This window comes from Eretmochelys imbricata, chromosome 26, assembly GCF_965152235.1.
Source record: "Eretmochelys imbricata isolate rEreImb1 chromosome 26, rEreImb1.hap1, whole genome shotgun sequence".
NCBI classification, from domain to species: Eukaryota; Metazoa; Chordata; order Testudines; family Cheloniidae; genus Eretmochelys; species Eretmochelys imbricata.
The window spans coordinates 12,415,928-12,431,765 of NC_135597.1; the positions used below are offsets into that span (position 1 = coordinate 12,415,928).

At 42.3% G+C, this 15,838-nt stretch overlaps 1 protein-coding gene across 1 annotated transcript in view; it reads left to right on the top strand.

Moving 5' to 3' along the window:
• The first annotated feature begins 200 nt into the window (after positions 1 to 200).
• Positions 201 to 15,838, top strand: part of LOC144257743 (tetraspanin-15-like) — a 204,995-nt gene continuing 189,357 nt past the window's right edge. The window contains exon 1 of the mRNA XM_077805863.1: positions 201 to 287. Coding sequence (XP_077661989.1) covers positions 201 to 287 — 87 coding nt within the window. The remainder of the gene's footprint in view (positions 288 to 15,838) is intronic.

A 15,838-nucleotide genomic window follows, 5' to 3' on the forward strand; every position in this document is an offset into this window, starting at 1 on the left:
CCATTAGGCAATACATGCAGCAGAGGGTTAATGTCCCTGCCTCCCCTCTAATTGCTTTCTGTTTCTCCCAGGCGGAAGTTGTAGAGAGCTGCTGAAGTTTAAGGGTGTTTTTTTTTTTATTCCAGCCACTGAGACTGTGACCTGAAACTGTCAAAGCAGGGAGGGTCCAATCCACACACACAAGAGCGTGAGCTGAAAAGATGGCAAAAGAATCAGAGGGGAAAGATTCCCTCCTCTGTTACTACTGCATCAAATTTGCTCTCTCTGCCTATTCCACCCTGTTTTCGGTAGGTGTTTCAACCATTTCCAACTTTTATGTTGTCTGTGGGAATTAACACACAATACCTGCCTGGTGGTTTGTTTTGCTTTCTGTGTCTTAAGAGCTTCACCCTCTGAAATATAAAATCTACTGGTCAATAATGCTGTCTGGAATTGGGCTGCATTGTAGGAGGTGCCCACTTGTGCTGCTATTATTCTGTTTGTATTTAATAGAGGATGATCTCCATTTTGCTGGATTTAATATTCCTTCTGCCTGATCTCTCCCCCTCCCTCTGCCCCTTTAAAAAGCCGTGACCTGGCTCATATATCAGATAAGCCTTTATTTTAAATATACAAATCACTTCAGGAATCTAACATCTTAATGGTGCAAACGTTTACTTCTCAATACTCCCAGCTAGATTGTTTATACTCTACATTTGCCTCTGGCTCCATGCTTAAAGCCTTGTCTCTTTCAATGGAGATCAGGCAGGAATTGGATGTGAAATCTGCCAGCTGTGGTTACTAATAGCCTCGAGTTCTTCTGGTTGTGGTTTTAGCCAGACTTATCCTTTTCAATTTTTAAAAAAATCTCCATTTAATCAGCAGAATTTTGAAGATGTAAATTCTTAATGCAAACCAGGTCAGCGTGATACTAGCTGTGCAGACCTTGTTTATGTAAATGAGAGGAAGGGAAAAGTCACATTAGTCTCTGCAAACAGTAACTACACACAGCAGAACAGCAAGTGGGTAGATTATTTCTCTTGCTTTAGACATTGTGCATTGCAGGATTGCTTGTGAAACTTTATTATAACTAAATTATTCAGTGAGACTATTTATTATGAAGTTATTCCCTTTCTTTGATTAGTCATTCGTGAACCAATCCTATTGATTATTTGTAAATATTTGACAGTTTTGACTAATCATGTTCATCTTATGAATTATTTACTACTAGGTATTCCACATTTTTAGTGTATTGTTGGTCACATGGTATTGTTTCAGCTCCCTGATTTGCTGACTCAGACTGGAATACAAACAAATGACCTTTTGAGAATGAATTTTTGATGAATGAACTTATACTGGCAGTGTTTGCCTGTAATACCCACCCTGTTAGTAGGTGTTGATCCTGCTAGGAAAAGGTTAAGTGGGTTGTAGCGTTTCACTGAGTGACTTGCGACTTCCCCCAGATGTAAGGGAGTGGGAATGGGCGAAAGGATCTCAGTCCTGAGGGAGCAGCCACGCCTGTGGAGTGATTTGAGCGGAGCTTTGTTATCTTGTTGATTTTTGTTCAAGGCAAATCTCAGGAAGGGAGGGTAAGTTTGGACTCTACCCAGCGTGTAGACATCCTCACTGCATTTTCCACTTTATGCATCCGATGAAGTGAGCTGTAGCTCACGAAGGCTTATGCTCAGATAAATTGGTTAGTCTCTAAGGTGCCACAAGTACTCCTTTTCTTTTAGTGTGTAGACTGTCTCTCTACATCAGTTCAGGAAAGAGACACATTCTTGGATCGGAATATGGAAGGGGATGTGTCCAGGATGTAATGGTATGAAGGTCTTAATAAAGCCAGGTGCAACTTGCATTATTTGAGTTTCCTAACACATTTGAAACCCCAGAAAATACATCCAAACTCACAGACCCTGTAAGTCAATGTAGTCCAATGTTTGAGTAAGAGTAGGGCTATGGGTGGCAACAGTATAATACACTAGGATTCAAATAATTTGTCCCAAATCTGAGGCAATAGCTGATGGTTTCTCTGGAGTTCTCTTTTGGACTTTTGTGGCTTATTCAAGCCATAACTTGGGGAACGGTTGAAGGGAAAACCCATATATAAGTAGGTGGTTTGCAGAAATCTCAGAACCAAAACTGCTGAGTTTACTAAAGTGCCCAACAATGTGGGTTCACTTTTCATTAGTTTACAAAAGAATGGAACTTACGATCTAACTGGATGTAGGCACATTATCCACCTATCATCCCCAGGAGCCAATTCAGTTTCCTGAAGTGACTGAGTGTGATAAGCAGCATCCTGAAGACTGCCTGCCAAGGGAGACCAGGCCTGGAAGAAGAATTCTGCCTTGTCAGCCCCTCTGTAGCCAGATTTTAACCTAAATGAACCTAAAGCATATTAGCTTTGTGCTGATTTCCCCTGTCCTGCCAAATAACTTGGCTCATGTTCATGAAAACGTTTTGTAAACTTTGGTGAAACTCCTGTTGAGCCAGGACTAAGCTTAGGGTTTAACTACAAACTGAAAACCAGGTGATTTTTGGCTTGTTTGGAGCTTCTTCATAAAAGTGTTGAACAGTTCTAGTCGTGAGACAGGGATATATTTTTCCTCCAATCAAACTTAATCGATGTTTCATTTGACACTCTGCAAATGTAACTGACTTATAGGTCATGCTAAGCACAGTATAAAAGCCGAATAATATTGAGCTATCTGTGGTGTAGTCAGGCCAGGGCATCTTTGCAAAGACCGACAAAGAGGAAAGTGAGTTGCTTTGTATGCTTGTGAGAAAAACACCTGTCCACAAGAAATAAACAGAGAACAGATTATTTCACACAGCCTAAGACAGTGCTGTAGAAAGGAAATAACTTTCAATTACTCCTAACTGGGGCTGCTTTCAAACTGGTGACTTAGTGACCATTACGGATTTCTAAACTCCCTGGGGGATAGTTTTTAAACTGCTCAGCCTCAGAAAAGTTGTTTGCCCATCAAAACCATAGAAACTGTGAAACCTTTTCAGCCAAGTGACTTACGTAGTTCTCATTTGCAAATCTGTCATTTTACAAATCCTGTGGCCCTCAGAGCCATTCAGAGGGTGGAAAAGTCCTGCTAATTATATTCCAGGAGTGAGCCATCCCTTGATACTTAGCTGGGTTTTAAGTGCACTTGGTAGAATTATTATTGCAACCTTTTGTGCTTAAATTGAACAAGGTCTCCAACTACCCAGTTTCAACCCTGCTTCCAACCATCTTGGTAAGAAAACTTCAATGGAAAACACTGAGTTTCATCACCGTTCTAAATCAGAAACTTTATACTCCACTAACATTAAACCATTCTAAATCAGAAAGTCACGAGCCCTGTAGTGTATGTTCAGAACCAAACACAATTCTGATTGGGGCTTCTGGGTGCTTTTGTATTACAAGGAACAATCCATTTTGACTGAGATATTCAAAGCCATCCAAGGCATTTGAAGGCGAATGGCTCATTAACATTAATGTAGCTCTAATTTTCACTCTTCAGTTTGAGTAAATGAACTGTGCACTGACTGTTCAGTTCCAGCTGTGTTTGCAAGTGCTATACTTATGGTAGTCGTTTGGGTTTTATTTCCACTCCCCTCTCTGCCCTAGGTAGTGATGAGACACACAGCCCGTGGGTAGGAAGTCTGAGGCAGCACCACCGCCGGCTACCTTTCAGCACAGGCCTGTAACGAGGGCAATTATTTCTAGGTGAGCATATCAGTAAGAACTAAGTGCAAGATTAGTTTAAATTCTTGATTTTCTTCCCTCTGGACAGCCACTTTTAAAACAGATTTGAGTTCGATTTGGAGACTGACTGTCAATTCTAGGGGAAGCAGGGACCTTCTGTCCACACTAACCTTCTTTGCCTCCCATATTTAAAGTGACATTAGATGTGTGTTTTAATCCAGCGTCAGGCTGGATGGTCATGGTGATCCTTTCCAGCCTTGGAATCTATGAACAGCCCCCTCTGATACACTATTGGCCAGATGTATTGGGCAGCGGGGGGGGGGGTGAGGGGGAGGGGCGGGATTTCACCTGCCTCTGAAGCATCAGAGATTGGCCACAGCTAGAGATGGGACAGCAGGTAGGTTGGTCCAGTGCTCCAACGGGACACAGATCATAGAACTGGAAGGAACCTCAAGAGGTCATCTAGTCCAGTCCCCTGCACTCGTGGCAGGACTAAGTATTATTTAGACCGTCCCTGACAGGTGTTTGTCCAGCCTGCTCTTAAAAATCCCCAATGATGGAGATTCCACAATCTCCCTAGGCAATTTATTCCAGTGCTTAACCACCCTGACAGTTCGGAAGTTTTTCCTAATGTCCAACCTAAACCTCCCTTGCTGAAATTTAAGCCCATTGCTTCTTGTCCTATCCTCAGAAGTTAAAAAAAAAAACAATTTTTCTTCCTCCTCCTTGTAACAACCTTTTACATACTTGAAAACTGTTATCATGTCCCTCTCAGTTTTCTCTTTTCCAGATTCAACAAACCCAATTTTTTCAATCTTCTCTCATAGGTCATGTTTTCTAGACCTTTAATCATTTTTGTTGGTCTTCTCTGGACTCTCTCCAATGTGTCCACATCCTTCCTGAAATGCGGTGCCCAGAACTGGATGCAATACTCCAGTTGAGGCTTAATCAGAGTGGAGTAGAGTGGAAGAATTACTTCTTGTGTCTTGCTTACAACACTCCTGCTAATACATCCCAGAATGATGTTTGCTTTTTTTGCAACAGTATTACATTGTTGATTCCTATTTAGCTTGTGGTCCACTATGACCCCCAGATCCCTTTCTGCAGTACTCCTTCCTTGGCAGTCATTTCCCATTTTGTATTTGTGTAGCTGATTGTTTCTTCCTTTGCATTTGTCCTTATTGAATTTCATCCTGTTTACTTCAGATCATTTCTCCAGTTTGTCAAGAGTTTAAATCCTATCCTCCAAAGCACTTACAACCCCTCCCAGCTTGGTATCATCCACAAACCTTATAAGTATACTCTGTATGCCACTATCTAAATCATTGATGAAGTTATTGAACAGAACCGGACCCAGAACTGATCCCTGTGGGACCCCACTCGTTATGCCTTTCCAGCATGACGGTGAACCACTGATAACTACTCTCTCTGGGGATGGTTTTCCAATCCGTTTTGCACCCACCTTATAGTAGCTCAATCTAGGTTGCATTTCCCTAGTTGATTTATGAGAAGGTCATGCGGGACAGTATCAAAAGCTTTACTAAAATCAAGATATACCACGTCTACCACTTTCCCTCCTCCCCCACCCATCCACAAGGCTTGTTACCCTGTCAAAGAAAGCTATCAGGTTGGTTTGACACGATTTGTTTTTGACAAATCCATGCTGACTGTTACTTATCACCTTATTATCTTCTATATGTTTGCAAATTGACTGCTTAATTATTTGTTCCATTATCTTTCTGGGTAAAGAAGTTAAGCTGACTAGTCTGTAATTCCCTGAGTTGTCCTTATTTCCCTTTTTATAGATGGGCACTATATTTGCCCTTTTCCAGTCTTCTGGAATCTCTCCCTTCTTCCATGACTTGTCAAAGATAATCACTCAGTCAGCTCAGATATCTCCTCAGTCAGCTTCTTGAGTATTCTAGGATACATTTCATCAGGCCCTGGTGACTTGAAGACATCTAATTTGTCCAAATAATTTTTAACTTGTTCTTTCCCTATTTTAGTCTCTTCTGATCCTACCTCATTTTCACTGGCATTAACTACGTTAGATGTCCAATCACCACCAACCTTCTTGGTGAAAACCAAAACAAAGAAAAAACAATGAGGAATCCTTGTGGCACCTTAGAGACTAACAATTTTATTTGGGCATAAGTTTTCATGGGCTAAAACCCACTTCATCAGATGCATGGAGTGAAAAATACAGTAAGCAGTATATACGTGTATATATACAGCACATGAAAAGATGGGAGTTACCTTACCAAGTGAGGGGGTCAGTGCTAATGAGGCCAATTCAATTAAGGTGGAAGTGGCCTATTCTCAACAGTTGACAAGAAGGGGTGAATATCAAGAGAGGGAAAATTACTTTTGTAGTGCTAACGAGGCCAGTGCAGTCAAGGTGGACATCGGCCATTTCCAGATTGGCAGAGTCCTTCATAATTTTTCACCTTCCCTGCAACATGGGGCGTGGATCACCTGCTGGGCTTATTTGATCAATTCCCTGTCATTTCAGAAGTCTTGGGTATTGGCAGCATCTCAGTCTCTCCTGTTCTCTGTCCTTGGCACAAAGTAATGAAGTCTCCTGAGGATTAAAATAAAAGGACTACTTGCGGCACCTTAGAGACTAACAAATTTATTTGAGCATAAGCTTTCATGAGCTACAGCGCACTTAATCAGATGCACGCAGTGGAAAATACAGTGGGGAGATTTTATATACACAGAGGACATGAAACAGTGGGTGTTACCATACACACTGTAACAAGAGTGATCAGGTAAGGTGAGCTATTACCAGCAGTTGAAAAAATCATTGAGATTAATATAGGGATATCTGGATGGAACTTAGTGCCCTATGTTACACAGGAGGTCAGATTTGTTAGCTAACGTGATATGTTAGCGTAGTGCACGCTACTTTAATGGATATGGTATTAATATTGTATATATTCTATCAGATATGAATGTTTGGGTATTGGGGTAACCGAATTGTGTTATGCAGTCCCGAGAATGGTTACTCCTGTTCAATCATGCTAAGGTATATATCCCATAACACTTTGCAAAGCTGAATTCAGCTCTTGGCATGGGCAAACACAAAACCTGTCAGAGACAAGGTACATGAGTAGTTTGTCCTGGGACAGTTTGGGAGATGCTTTCGCGACCCACTGGCACTGGAACTGTGATATCCCTGACAAAGATAAGGATGGCATAGAATGGTACTGGAAAAACAAGACAAAAACCTAATGGTGGGTTAAGTCTGAGACTGTTTTCTAACTTCTAAACAATCATGCTATATGTACAGCTAGTTTTGAATACGGTCCACTCATGGTTATCCGAATAGCTGGAGGGGGGACACAGATTTTCTTTGGGTAATTGGGAGCTTGGGTAATCAAAAGGACAGGAGCCATTCAGCGGCAGGGTGGCCTCCCCCACAACTGGGGGCTCTTCTTCCACCTCATAGTCTTGCCCAAGGGTGTCTACTCACTCCCGTGACAGCAGGGCTGTGGAAGGCTCCCTGCCTCCTCCCTTGCAGGATTCCAGAACATCTTGACTGCAGTTAAACAGCTTCTTAGTTGGAGCCCCTTGTCTCAAGGGGGCCAGCCATGGGTTTTTTAGTTGCAGTGTAGACATACCCCAAGAAGGCAGGTCTATTAGAAGCAGAGCACTGTGATAGCTGCGGGAAAGTTGGTGTTCCTGTTCAGGTGGTCCTGAAACTGGCTCAGCAAATCTGGGTCAGGTCACTTTAAACTGGGCTTTCGCTATGACGCTTACCAGTGCAAAGACTTCTACAGTGTAAACCGACCTTAAGGCACATGGGGTGAAATGATGTAAAGGGAGCCATAGGTCACTGAGGTTCAAATTCATGTCCTTATTTGTAAAAGGAATACAGTACTTCCCTATTTCCCATGATGGTTGCGAGTCTTTATCCTTAAAAAGAAAAGGAGTACTTGTGGCACCTTAGAGACTAACCAATTTATTTGAGCATAAGCTTTCGTGAGCTACAGCTCACTTCATCGGATGCTTATGCTCAAAATAAATTGGTTAGTCTCTAAGGTGCCACAAGTACTCCTTTTCTTTTTGCGAATACAGACTAACACGGCTGTTACTCTGAAACCTGTCTTTATTTTTAAAGCTCTTTGAGATCTTCAGAGTAAGTATGTGCTAGAGGGACAAAGGATTGTCAGTTTTGTTCTGCCAAGCAGATTCAATTGTTCTGAAGTTTCATGTTCAAATCTGACTGAAGTCACTCAGGATACACAGGGTATGAATTACAGCAGATTTCGGCCTTATAGATTTTCCCCTTTTTTTTTTTTAAAGGGATAATAGCCAAAGCTGTGTGTTTTTCAGAGGTTTGTGCAAACAATCTCTTTGGTTTTGAGCTGAGAAAATTCATACCACTTCTATTTCATCTGGTTCGTCTGTCTGGTCATTCTTTATTGAAGTGATAGACCATAAATTGACTCCAACTTGCCTGAAACTTGAAGGCCTTATGATGAGCCTGGGGCAGCTTTCAAAAATCATGAACACTCCTAGAGCTGCAGAATTTGGTTTTCTAGGGTGGCAGACTGTCAACTGTAACTCGTATTCTAAGTCAGATGCCAGGAGTTCATTTTTCATCTCTGTGTTGTTGCTGTTCTTGAATTTTCAAGTGAGTGTGGCTTAGCTGAGAGATGGCTTATCGCCTCCTGTTCTTAGTTGCTCCCACTTCTGAGCTCTCAGATATCACATGGTCATCTGACGGGGTCATTGCTGGATGACACAATGACTCAGTACCATGATCAATGTACTTGTCAATGTTTTACTGGACTCATTTGTCTTTTCCCTGCAATTTTTTTTAAAGTGACCATTTCCCAGTGGCTTATGTTCCTATAGACCTCTGATAAAAACATTTTTAATTGGCACGTTTATTTCCAATGGGATGCACCAGTTAGGAAGATTCAATTGTAGTGGGTTTCAGCAAACTGGAGATGTGTCCAGATTATTGGTTTTTAGTTTTGCAACATTAAAAAATAGGGTGGTTTGGATCTGGGGGGAAATAAGAATTCTCTATCAATACCTGATTGTAGCCCTCTTTTAGAATGCAAAATTAACTAAGTTCTAAAAAGTTTGGTTAACTTCCACACATGTCCTGCCAGATTCCAAATCATAGAAGATTAGGGTTGAAAGAGACCTCAGGAGGTCATCTAGTCCAATCCCTTGCTTAAAGCAGGACCAACACCAACTAAATCATCCCAGCCAGGGCTTCATCATGCACACACTCCAGATGTACACTACAGACATCCCATTCTATTTTTGTTGTATTTGGGCATTTCTGTTTCTAGAAGTGCAGAAATTCTAGTCAGCAGAAGCTGGCTTTACAGTATTTCTAACTCAGCTAGAAGCACGAGCTACCAAAAATCTTGGTTAATCAGTAATAAATCTGAACCTTATGTCTAGAAAGTCCAAAATTTTAGGCAGAGGGATTGAAATCCAGATTTGAATTTTGCAGCTTGGGCCCTAATAGGAAATTCCTCTTGTGAGATTTTCATCCAAATTTTACAGATTCATGAGAGTCTTAGAGTTCAGATAAGTATCCAGACTTGTGGGGTCTTATCCAACCCCAGCTCCCACCCTTTGAGGTTTACCCATCATAAGTAACACCCACATGGAACAGAAGCTGAGACCAGAGGGATGTATCCACATCATCTCCCGCACCCCAGTCAGAAATTATTCAGGAAGTCAGTGCACATATACGAACCCCTCTCCTGATATGGATTTGGCTTTTCAGAATAATCTGATTTTTCTGTGAAGAGCTATGTGGCCTTGAAGCTGTCATCATCATGACCCATTGATGTTTCTGAAAGCGATGAATTACTGGCTTCTCATTCACATATGATTTACTCATCTGAATACAGCAGTTTGTCCCTGAACTGAGTTGCTTCTCTTCCTCAAAGGTGTTTTGAATGATGCCCTAGCTCGTGCTCTTATTTATGTACTAGCTTTCTCCCGTTATGCTTTTCCTTTCCTTGAGTTTTGTCACTAAGCTGCAGGGGTCACGCAGAGCTTCCAGCTCTTGCTTTGCAAGAGTTTTGACCTCTGGAACATGGACCCCAGGTCCTTGAGCTTTACATTACTCATGTCCAGCAGAAGAGAGGCTCTGCCTTTATCACTAAATGTAGCACAGGCTGTCTTTATGTGTTTGGAACATGCTTTGCACATACCAGGTGGTACCATAAGTAAGTGATATTAGTCCTGGGTGATTATGCATCATCAGAAGCCCTGCTGATCAAGGCTTAGTTGGTAGGAGAATAAATTTCCATTTTCAAATTACATTCTTCTCTTAAGTTCACTGGGTGAGGATTGTCCCATATGCAAGTCTATGACTTTCTCCTGTAGACAATTATGCATGGTTGCCTTCCTGAGAGGAAATAGCCCCATGACACCAATATCCAGTCTAAGTGACAGGTTAAAGAACAGCATCTCTCAAAGGCAGTGGGGTTTAGAGAGCTGGATCCCTGGTGAACTTAGTCTGAAAGCTAATTGCTGCTTCATAAGAATAAGTTGGAGAGAAGTGCTATTGTGAAGTGTTAATGAGCAGATAAAAGGAAAGTATTAAAGATCCTTGAAAGTTTGAAATTGCCAGCTCCATCAGGAAACAGGGGGTGTATACAAAAATAAAAGGCCATGAAATCTCATGCCCTGGGGTGTAAATGGAGAACTGCATGGGAAGAGGTAGATAGGAATTTCCTTTCCAATCCAAGGAAAGCATTGCAAAACTGACTGTATACATAATAGTTTCTACAGGAGGGAGGACGGCAATTTCTTCCTCTGAAGCATCACATTTTGAGTGCAAATAAGAGGCTCACTTCTGAAAATCTGGCCCTGCATCCAAAGTCTGTGTCAGGGGGAGTGTGAATTAGCCTGTGGAGCTTGCTGCCTGGAGATATTGATGCAAAGAGCTTACAAAGAGTCAAGAAGAAGATGCGTTTCAGAGTAACAGCCGGGTTAGTCTGTATTCGCAAAAAGAAAAGGAGTACTTGTGGCACCTTAGAGACAAATACATTGGTTAGTCTCTAGGGTGCCACAAGTACTCCTTTTCTTTTTAAGAAGAGGATGGATATTTCTATGAAAAATAAGACCATCACTCACAATTGCACTAGCTAGAATACAGATTATAAAGGCTATCAACTGCCATGCTTTTGCATAAAAACCTTCTTGCTTGTTACTTGAGATTAGGAAAAAAACTTCTCCTATAGGTTAGTTATTACCTGATAATTTGGGGAATTTACACTTTCTCTGAAGCATCTGATGCTGGGAGACATCCAAGACAAGTTACTAGAATAGATGGTCCATTGATCCGATCTGTTATGGAGGTTCTTTTGTTCTATGTATTTGCTCATGAGGAGTTTCACAATGTAGTTCCCTACATCATCACTGTGACGGTCATTTCTACCCTTTTCACATGCTCATAGAAAAGGGGAAATAATCCATTTTGCTTTTCTGAGCATTGGTTATGAACAAAACTGTTGTTTTTCCATACAATTGTATGGAGAAATTTATGGACAAGGTATCATAAGGATATAATTTATTTCCCCACAGTCCTCCCAAATAATAAGTTTAGAGAGAAGTGGAAAAAGTTTCAGCAGACATGCAGCTCATTGTAACCTAGAGAAAAGTGTTCTTTAGACTGTCAGTGTTCCTAAAATCCAGAGTTTAATTTCTCATGGCTCATGCAACATCAGGCTGTGTTAGCACTTTCTGTCACAGCAGATTCTAGTGTGATGTGCAAAAACATGTCACAACATGGTGCAACCTGTCAGAACTTCTAGTCTTTGCTGCTTTCCACCCCCAAAGTCTAATTGCAATTCTGAAATGCTAAAATGATAGCAAGCAATTTAAGTCTTGTGTAGCTTATTTCTTGCCTTTGGGATTGTGAGTCCCAATGACTTGTATTGACATGAAAAATTCAGCAATTCAAACTGAATATCCTGATCTGAAAGGAACAGAGCAGATGGGAAATAAAGCAGATACACACGAGTCTCTTTGAAAGGGAATTAAGGCCCAATCCTGCAAGGTATTGAGTGCCCTTGTCTTGGTTTGATGTCAGACATGCTCTGAGTCTAGGGCCTGATCTAAAGACCTTGGAAGTCAATGATAGTCTTCCCATCGAATTCCGTGGGCTTCGGAGCAGGCCCATAGTAAATCTAATGGTGTGTTACAAGGAATTGAGGGCATTTGTTGCCTTGCAAGGTAAAGGGTTTGTCTACACTGCAATCAAATGTGTGACTGCAGTACATGTAGCTATAGGGTGTCATAAACGTACAGCTAAGGGTAGCATAAAATCCCTCCTTTATCAGTAAAGGGGTAAGAAGCTCAGATAACCTGGTTGGCACCTGACCAAAAGGACCGATAAGAGGAGAAGATACTTTCAAATCTGCGGGGGAAGGTTTTTGTTTTGGGCTTTGGGTGTTTGTTCTCTCAGGAGAACAAAGAGAGAGACCAAGCAAGTAATCTAGCTCCTACTGAATGATACATCTAACTTACAGAAATAGTAAGTAATAGCAAGGAAATGCATTAGAGTATCTTTTTTGTTTTAGAGTAACAGCCGTGTTAGTCTGCATTCGCAAAAAGAAAAGGAGTACTTGTGGCACCTTAGAGACTAACCAATTTATTTGAGCATAAGCTTTCGTGAGCTACAGCTCACTTCATCGGTATGCATCCGATGAAGTGAGCTGTAGCTCACGAAAGCTTATGCTCAAATAAATTGGTTAGTCTCTAAGGTGCCACAAGTACTCCTTTTCTTTTTTTGTTTTAGCTTGTGAATTTTCCCTGTGCTAAGAGGGAGGTTTATCCCTGTTTTTTGTAACTTTAAAGTTTTGCCTAGAGGAGAATCCTCTGTGTTTTGAATCTTATTATCCTGTAAAATTACCTTCTATCCTGATTTTACAGAGGGGTTTCTTTTACTTTTTTTTCTTTATAATAAAGTTCTGTTTGTTTTTAGAATCTGATTGGTTTTAGTGTCCTAGAAACCCAAGGATTTGATCTGTGCTCATCTATACCAATTGGTGAGGATATTATTCTCAAGCCTCCCCAGGAAAGTGGGTGAAGGGGCTGCAGGAGGTTGGGGGGGAAGATATTTTGGGGAACAGGAACTCCAAGTGGTTCTTTTCCTTGAATCTTTGTCTAACTCACTTGGTGGTGAAAGCAGCACCCATCCAAGGACAGGGAAGGATTTGTGCCTTGGGGAAGTTTTAACCTAAGCTGGTAGAAATAATCTTTCTTATAATCTGGGTCTTTCATGTGGGTCCCCACATCTGTACCCCAGAGTTCAGAGTGGGGAGGGAACCCTGACATAGGCTGACCAGGTGTCCTGTTTTTATAGGGACAATCCTGTTTTTGGGGACTTTTTCTTATATATCTTCTTTGGGGACTTTGCCTATTACCCCCCACCCCCTGTCCCATTTTTTCACAGTTGCTATCTGGTCCCCCTGTGTAGACAGACACGAGCTAGCTTTGATCTAGCTGACTCAGATAATGGTAGTAAAACAATGACCGCATTGGCAGCTTGCTTGGGACCATGGGTATGCCCTTGAGTGGCTAGCCTGGGCTGCCACAGCTTCACTGCGGTGGTTGTTCAAGAGAGCGAGATCCAAGCTAGCTCCTGTATGTCTACACAGGCGGCAGTCCCACCTCTTGGTTGCAGTGTAGACACCCCAAAGACATTTAAGATGGGAGAGGGGTGGCAAACACTGACAGAGTGGAGGCTGAAGCCTTTAAATCCATGGGGCTGTTACTGCGCGGGTAATGGCCGTGCACGCTGTTCTTCCATCGTCGCTTGCAAATGTTCCTCTCGTCTGACTTGGTGAGGGCTGCTGTTGTCAAGGTCACTCAGAATGAGGAAACTCTTTTACCGAGAGTTTCAGCCCTACATGTGAGCGCAGAGAAGAAAGAAACTGCTCAATGGGGACATGCAGAAACAAGCAGCTGATGATGGCATCAGTTCCCCACTGATTTTTTTCAGTTCACTTTGATTTTCTCTCCCCTGTGCTGATTGGCTGTTTGCTCCAGTTCCCTCCTACCTAGTCTCTTCAGTTCACCTGCTCTCCACCTGCCCTATATGTTTCCCCTTCTGACCCCCCCCTTTCGTCCTTCCTCCCAGGCCCTCCCCTTCTCTCTGCTTAGCTAAACTCCATCCCAAATCAAAAACAAACACTGAAACTAAACAGACACTGAGGAACTAACGTGACCTTGCTGCCCATTTCTCAGTTCACGTTGCCTGTACATTATTCCCTTTTCCTCTTAACCTTTGGTCTGTCTTGGTTGTTAAAAGTGTAAGTTCAGCAACTGTCTTAGGGTTGGCCTACACTTTTTTTTTTTTTTTATTACTATCATTCTATCAGGAGACAACCACTTAGCATAGGCACAGTTTTACCACGTTGATGAAGTTCGTTCTGTAATACCCCGGTAAGAAAGGGACATATTATCCCCCAGTTTTCAGAAGGGAGTCAAGGCACAGAAATGTTAAATAACTTATCCAAAGTCATAACGGGGGTCTTGTGGCAGAGCTGGGAATCCCAGTCCAGTGCCTTAACCGCAAGGCCGTTCCCTTCTGTCCTTCCCCCCTCCTTTTGCACAGTCTCTGTTGCTATCTCTTGACTTAACCTTGTGAATGTTGATCATTGAATTGTGTGGCTATTGCCATGTAGTAACTGGGTACTTACCATCTCATTACAGGGTAAATGCAGGCTGCCTATGTTCCCTCAAATGCAGTGCAGGGCCCACAGTAATTACAGGCTGCTGAAGAGGAGAGCACTAGGAAATTACTATGTAATTACAGGTTTCAGAGTAACAGCCGTGTTAGTCTGTATTCGCAAAAAGAAAAGGAGTACTTGTGGCACCTTAGAGACTAACCAATTTATTTGAGCATGAGCTTCCGTGAAGTGAGCTGTAGCTCACGAAAGCTCATGCTCAAATAAATTGGTTAGTCTCTAAGGTGCCACAAGTACTCCTTTTCTTTATGTAATTACAGAGGATTTACCAGCAAACTCTATTATATGTGTTGCTAAGTAATTAAAAGTGGGTGGCAGAGAATATTTGTGCCACTGTGAATCAAAAACATTGGCACTAATCAAATTCCCACAGAAAAAAACCCAGTGATAGAACCCAGAGTCAGGGAGTCAACTGCAGGTTTTCTTTGCAGTGTGGATTGTGCAAACTTTTCCTGCTGCTTGAGTTCAAAGGAATTCAAAACTTCGGCATGTCAGCTGCTGCCACCAAGTTTCACCTGGTTTGATGTCAGTGATGACTGCCAGTACTTTAACAAGGTGCTCCCATCTCTGAAACCTGTCCTCTCTCCAGCCTCTGATAAATACTGTACCCTGGGGGGCTGCTCACAGGTTCCCTGAGACTTAGGCCAAGAGACTGAGGAGGAATCTGTTCATTTGTTTTTTCCATGTAAACAAAGACACTTTCCATGACTAAGGGGGGAAGGAGGACCACTTGGCAAACTACTCGTATTCAATGTGCTTGCTGGAAGAGTTCAGAATTGATCCTGAAATCTATATACAAGGCCTGACTTTCTCGCCACGTCTGCTGGCACTGTTGGTTGGGATGTGAAGAGGCGTGTTCCCTCACTGATATAGCCATGCTGAGAAAACCCCTAGTGTACTTATGAACTAGCAAAGCTGGCTTTTGCTGGTGTAGTTCACTTCTCTGGAGGTTGGGGGCAGCGGGAATAAGCTGTACAGGCCGTTTTGCCGATATACGCTGCATCCACACTTGGAGTGCTTTGCTGGTATAGTATACCGGCATACTTATGTGGGTAAAGTGCTCCAAGTGTAGATATGGCCTCTGATGCCCTGTGCCTGGTGGAGATATCTTACATCTATGCAAAGAGAGTGTAAAACCACTCCCCAATCAGAATGGTGGAGCCTGAACCTGCTCTCACTTTTGGTCGTGTAACTATTGACTGCAAAAAGAACAGGAGTACTTGTGGCAGCTTAGAGACTAACAAATTTATTAGAGGATAAGCTTTCGTGGGCTTACACCAGAAAGCAGAATCAGGCCCTAAGGACTCCCTAAGAGGTAGCATAGAAGTAGCCCAACTGAGAGAACAGTGTGCAACTCACGTAATTGGAGCAGGAGTGGTAAAAACCTTGTATGACCCCAGAGAGATCCTTCCTCTAG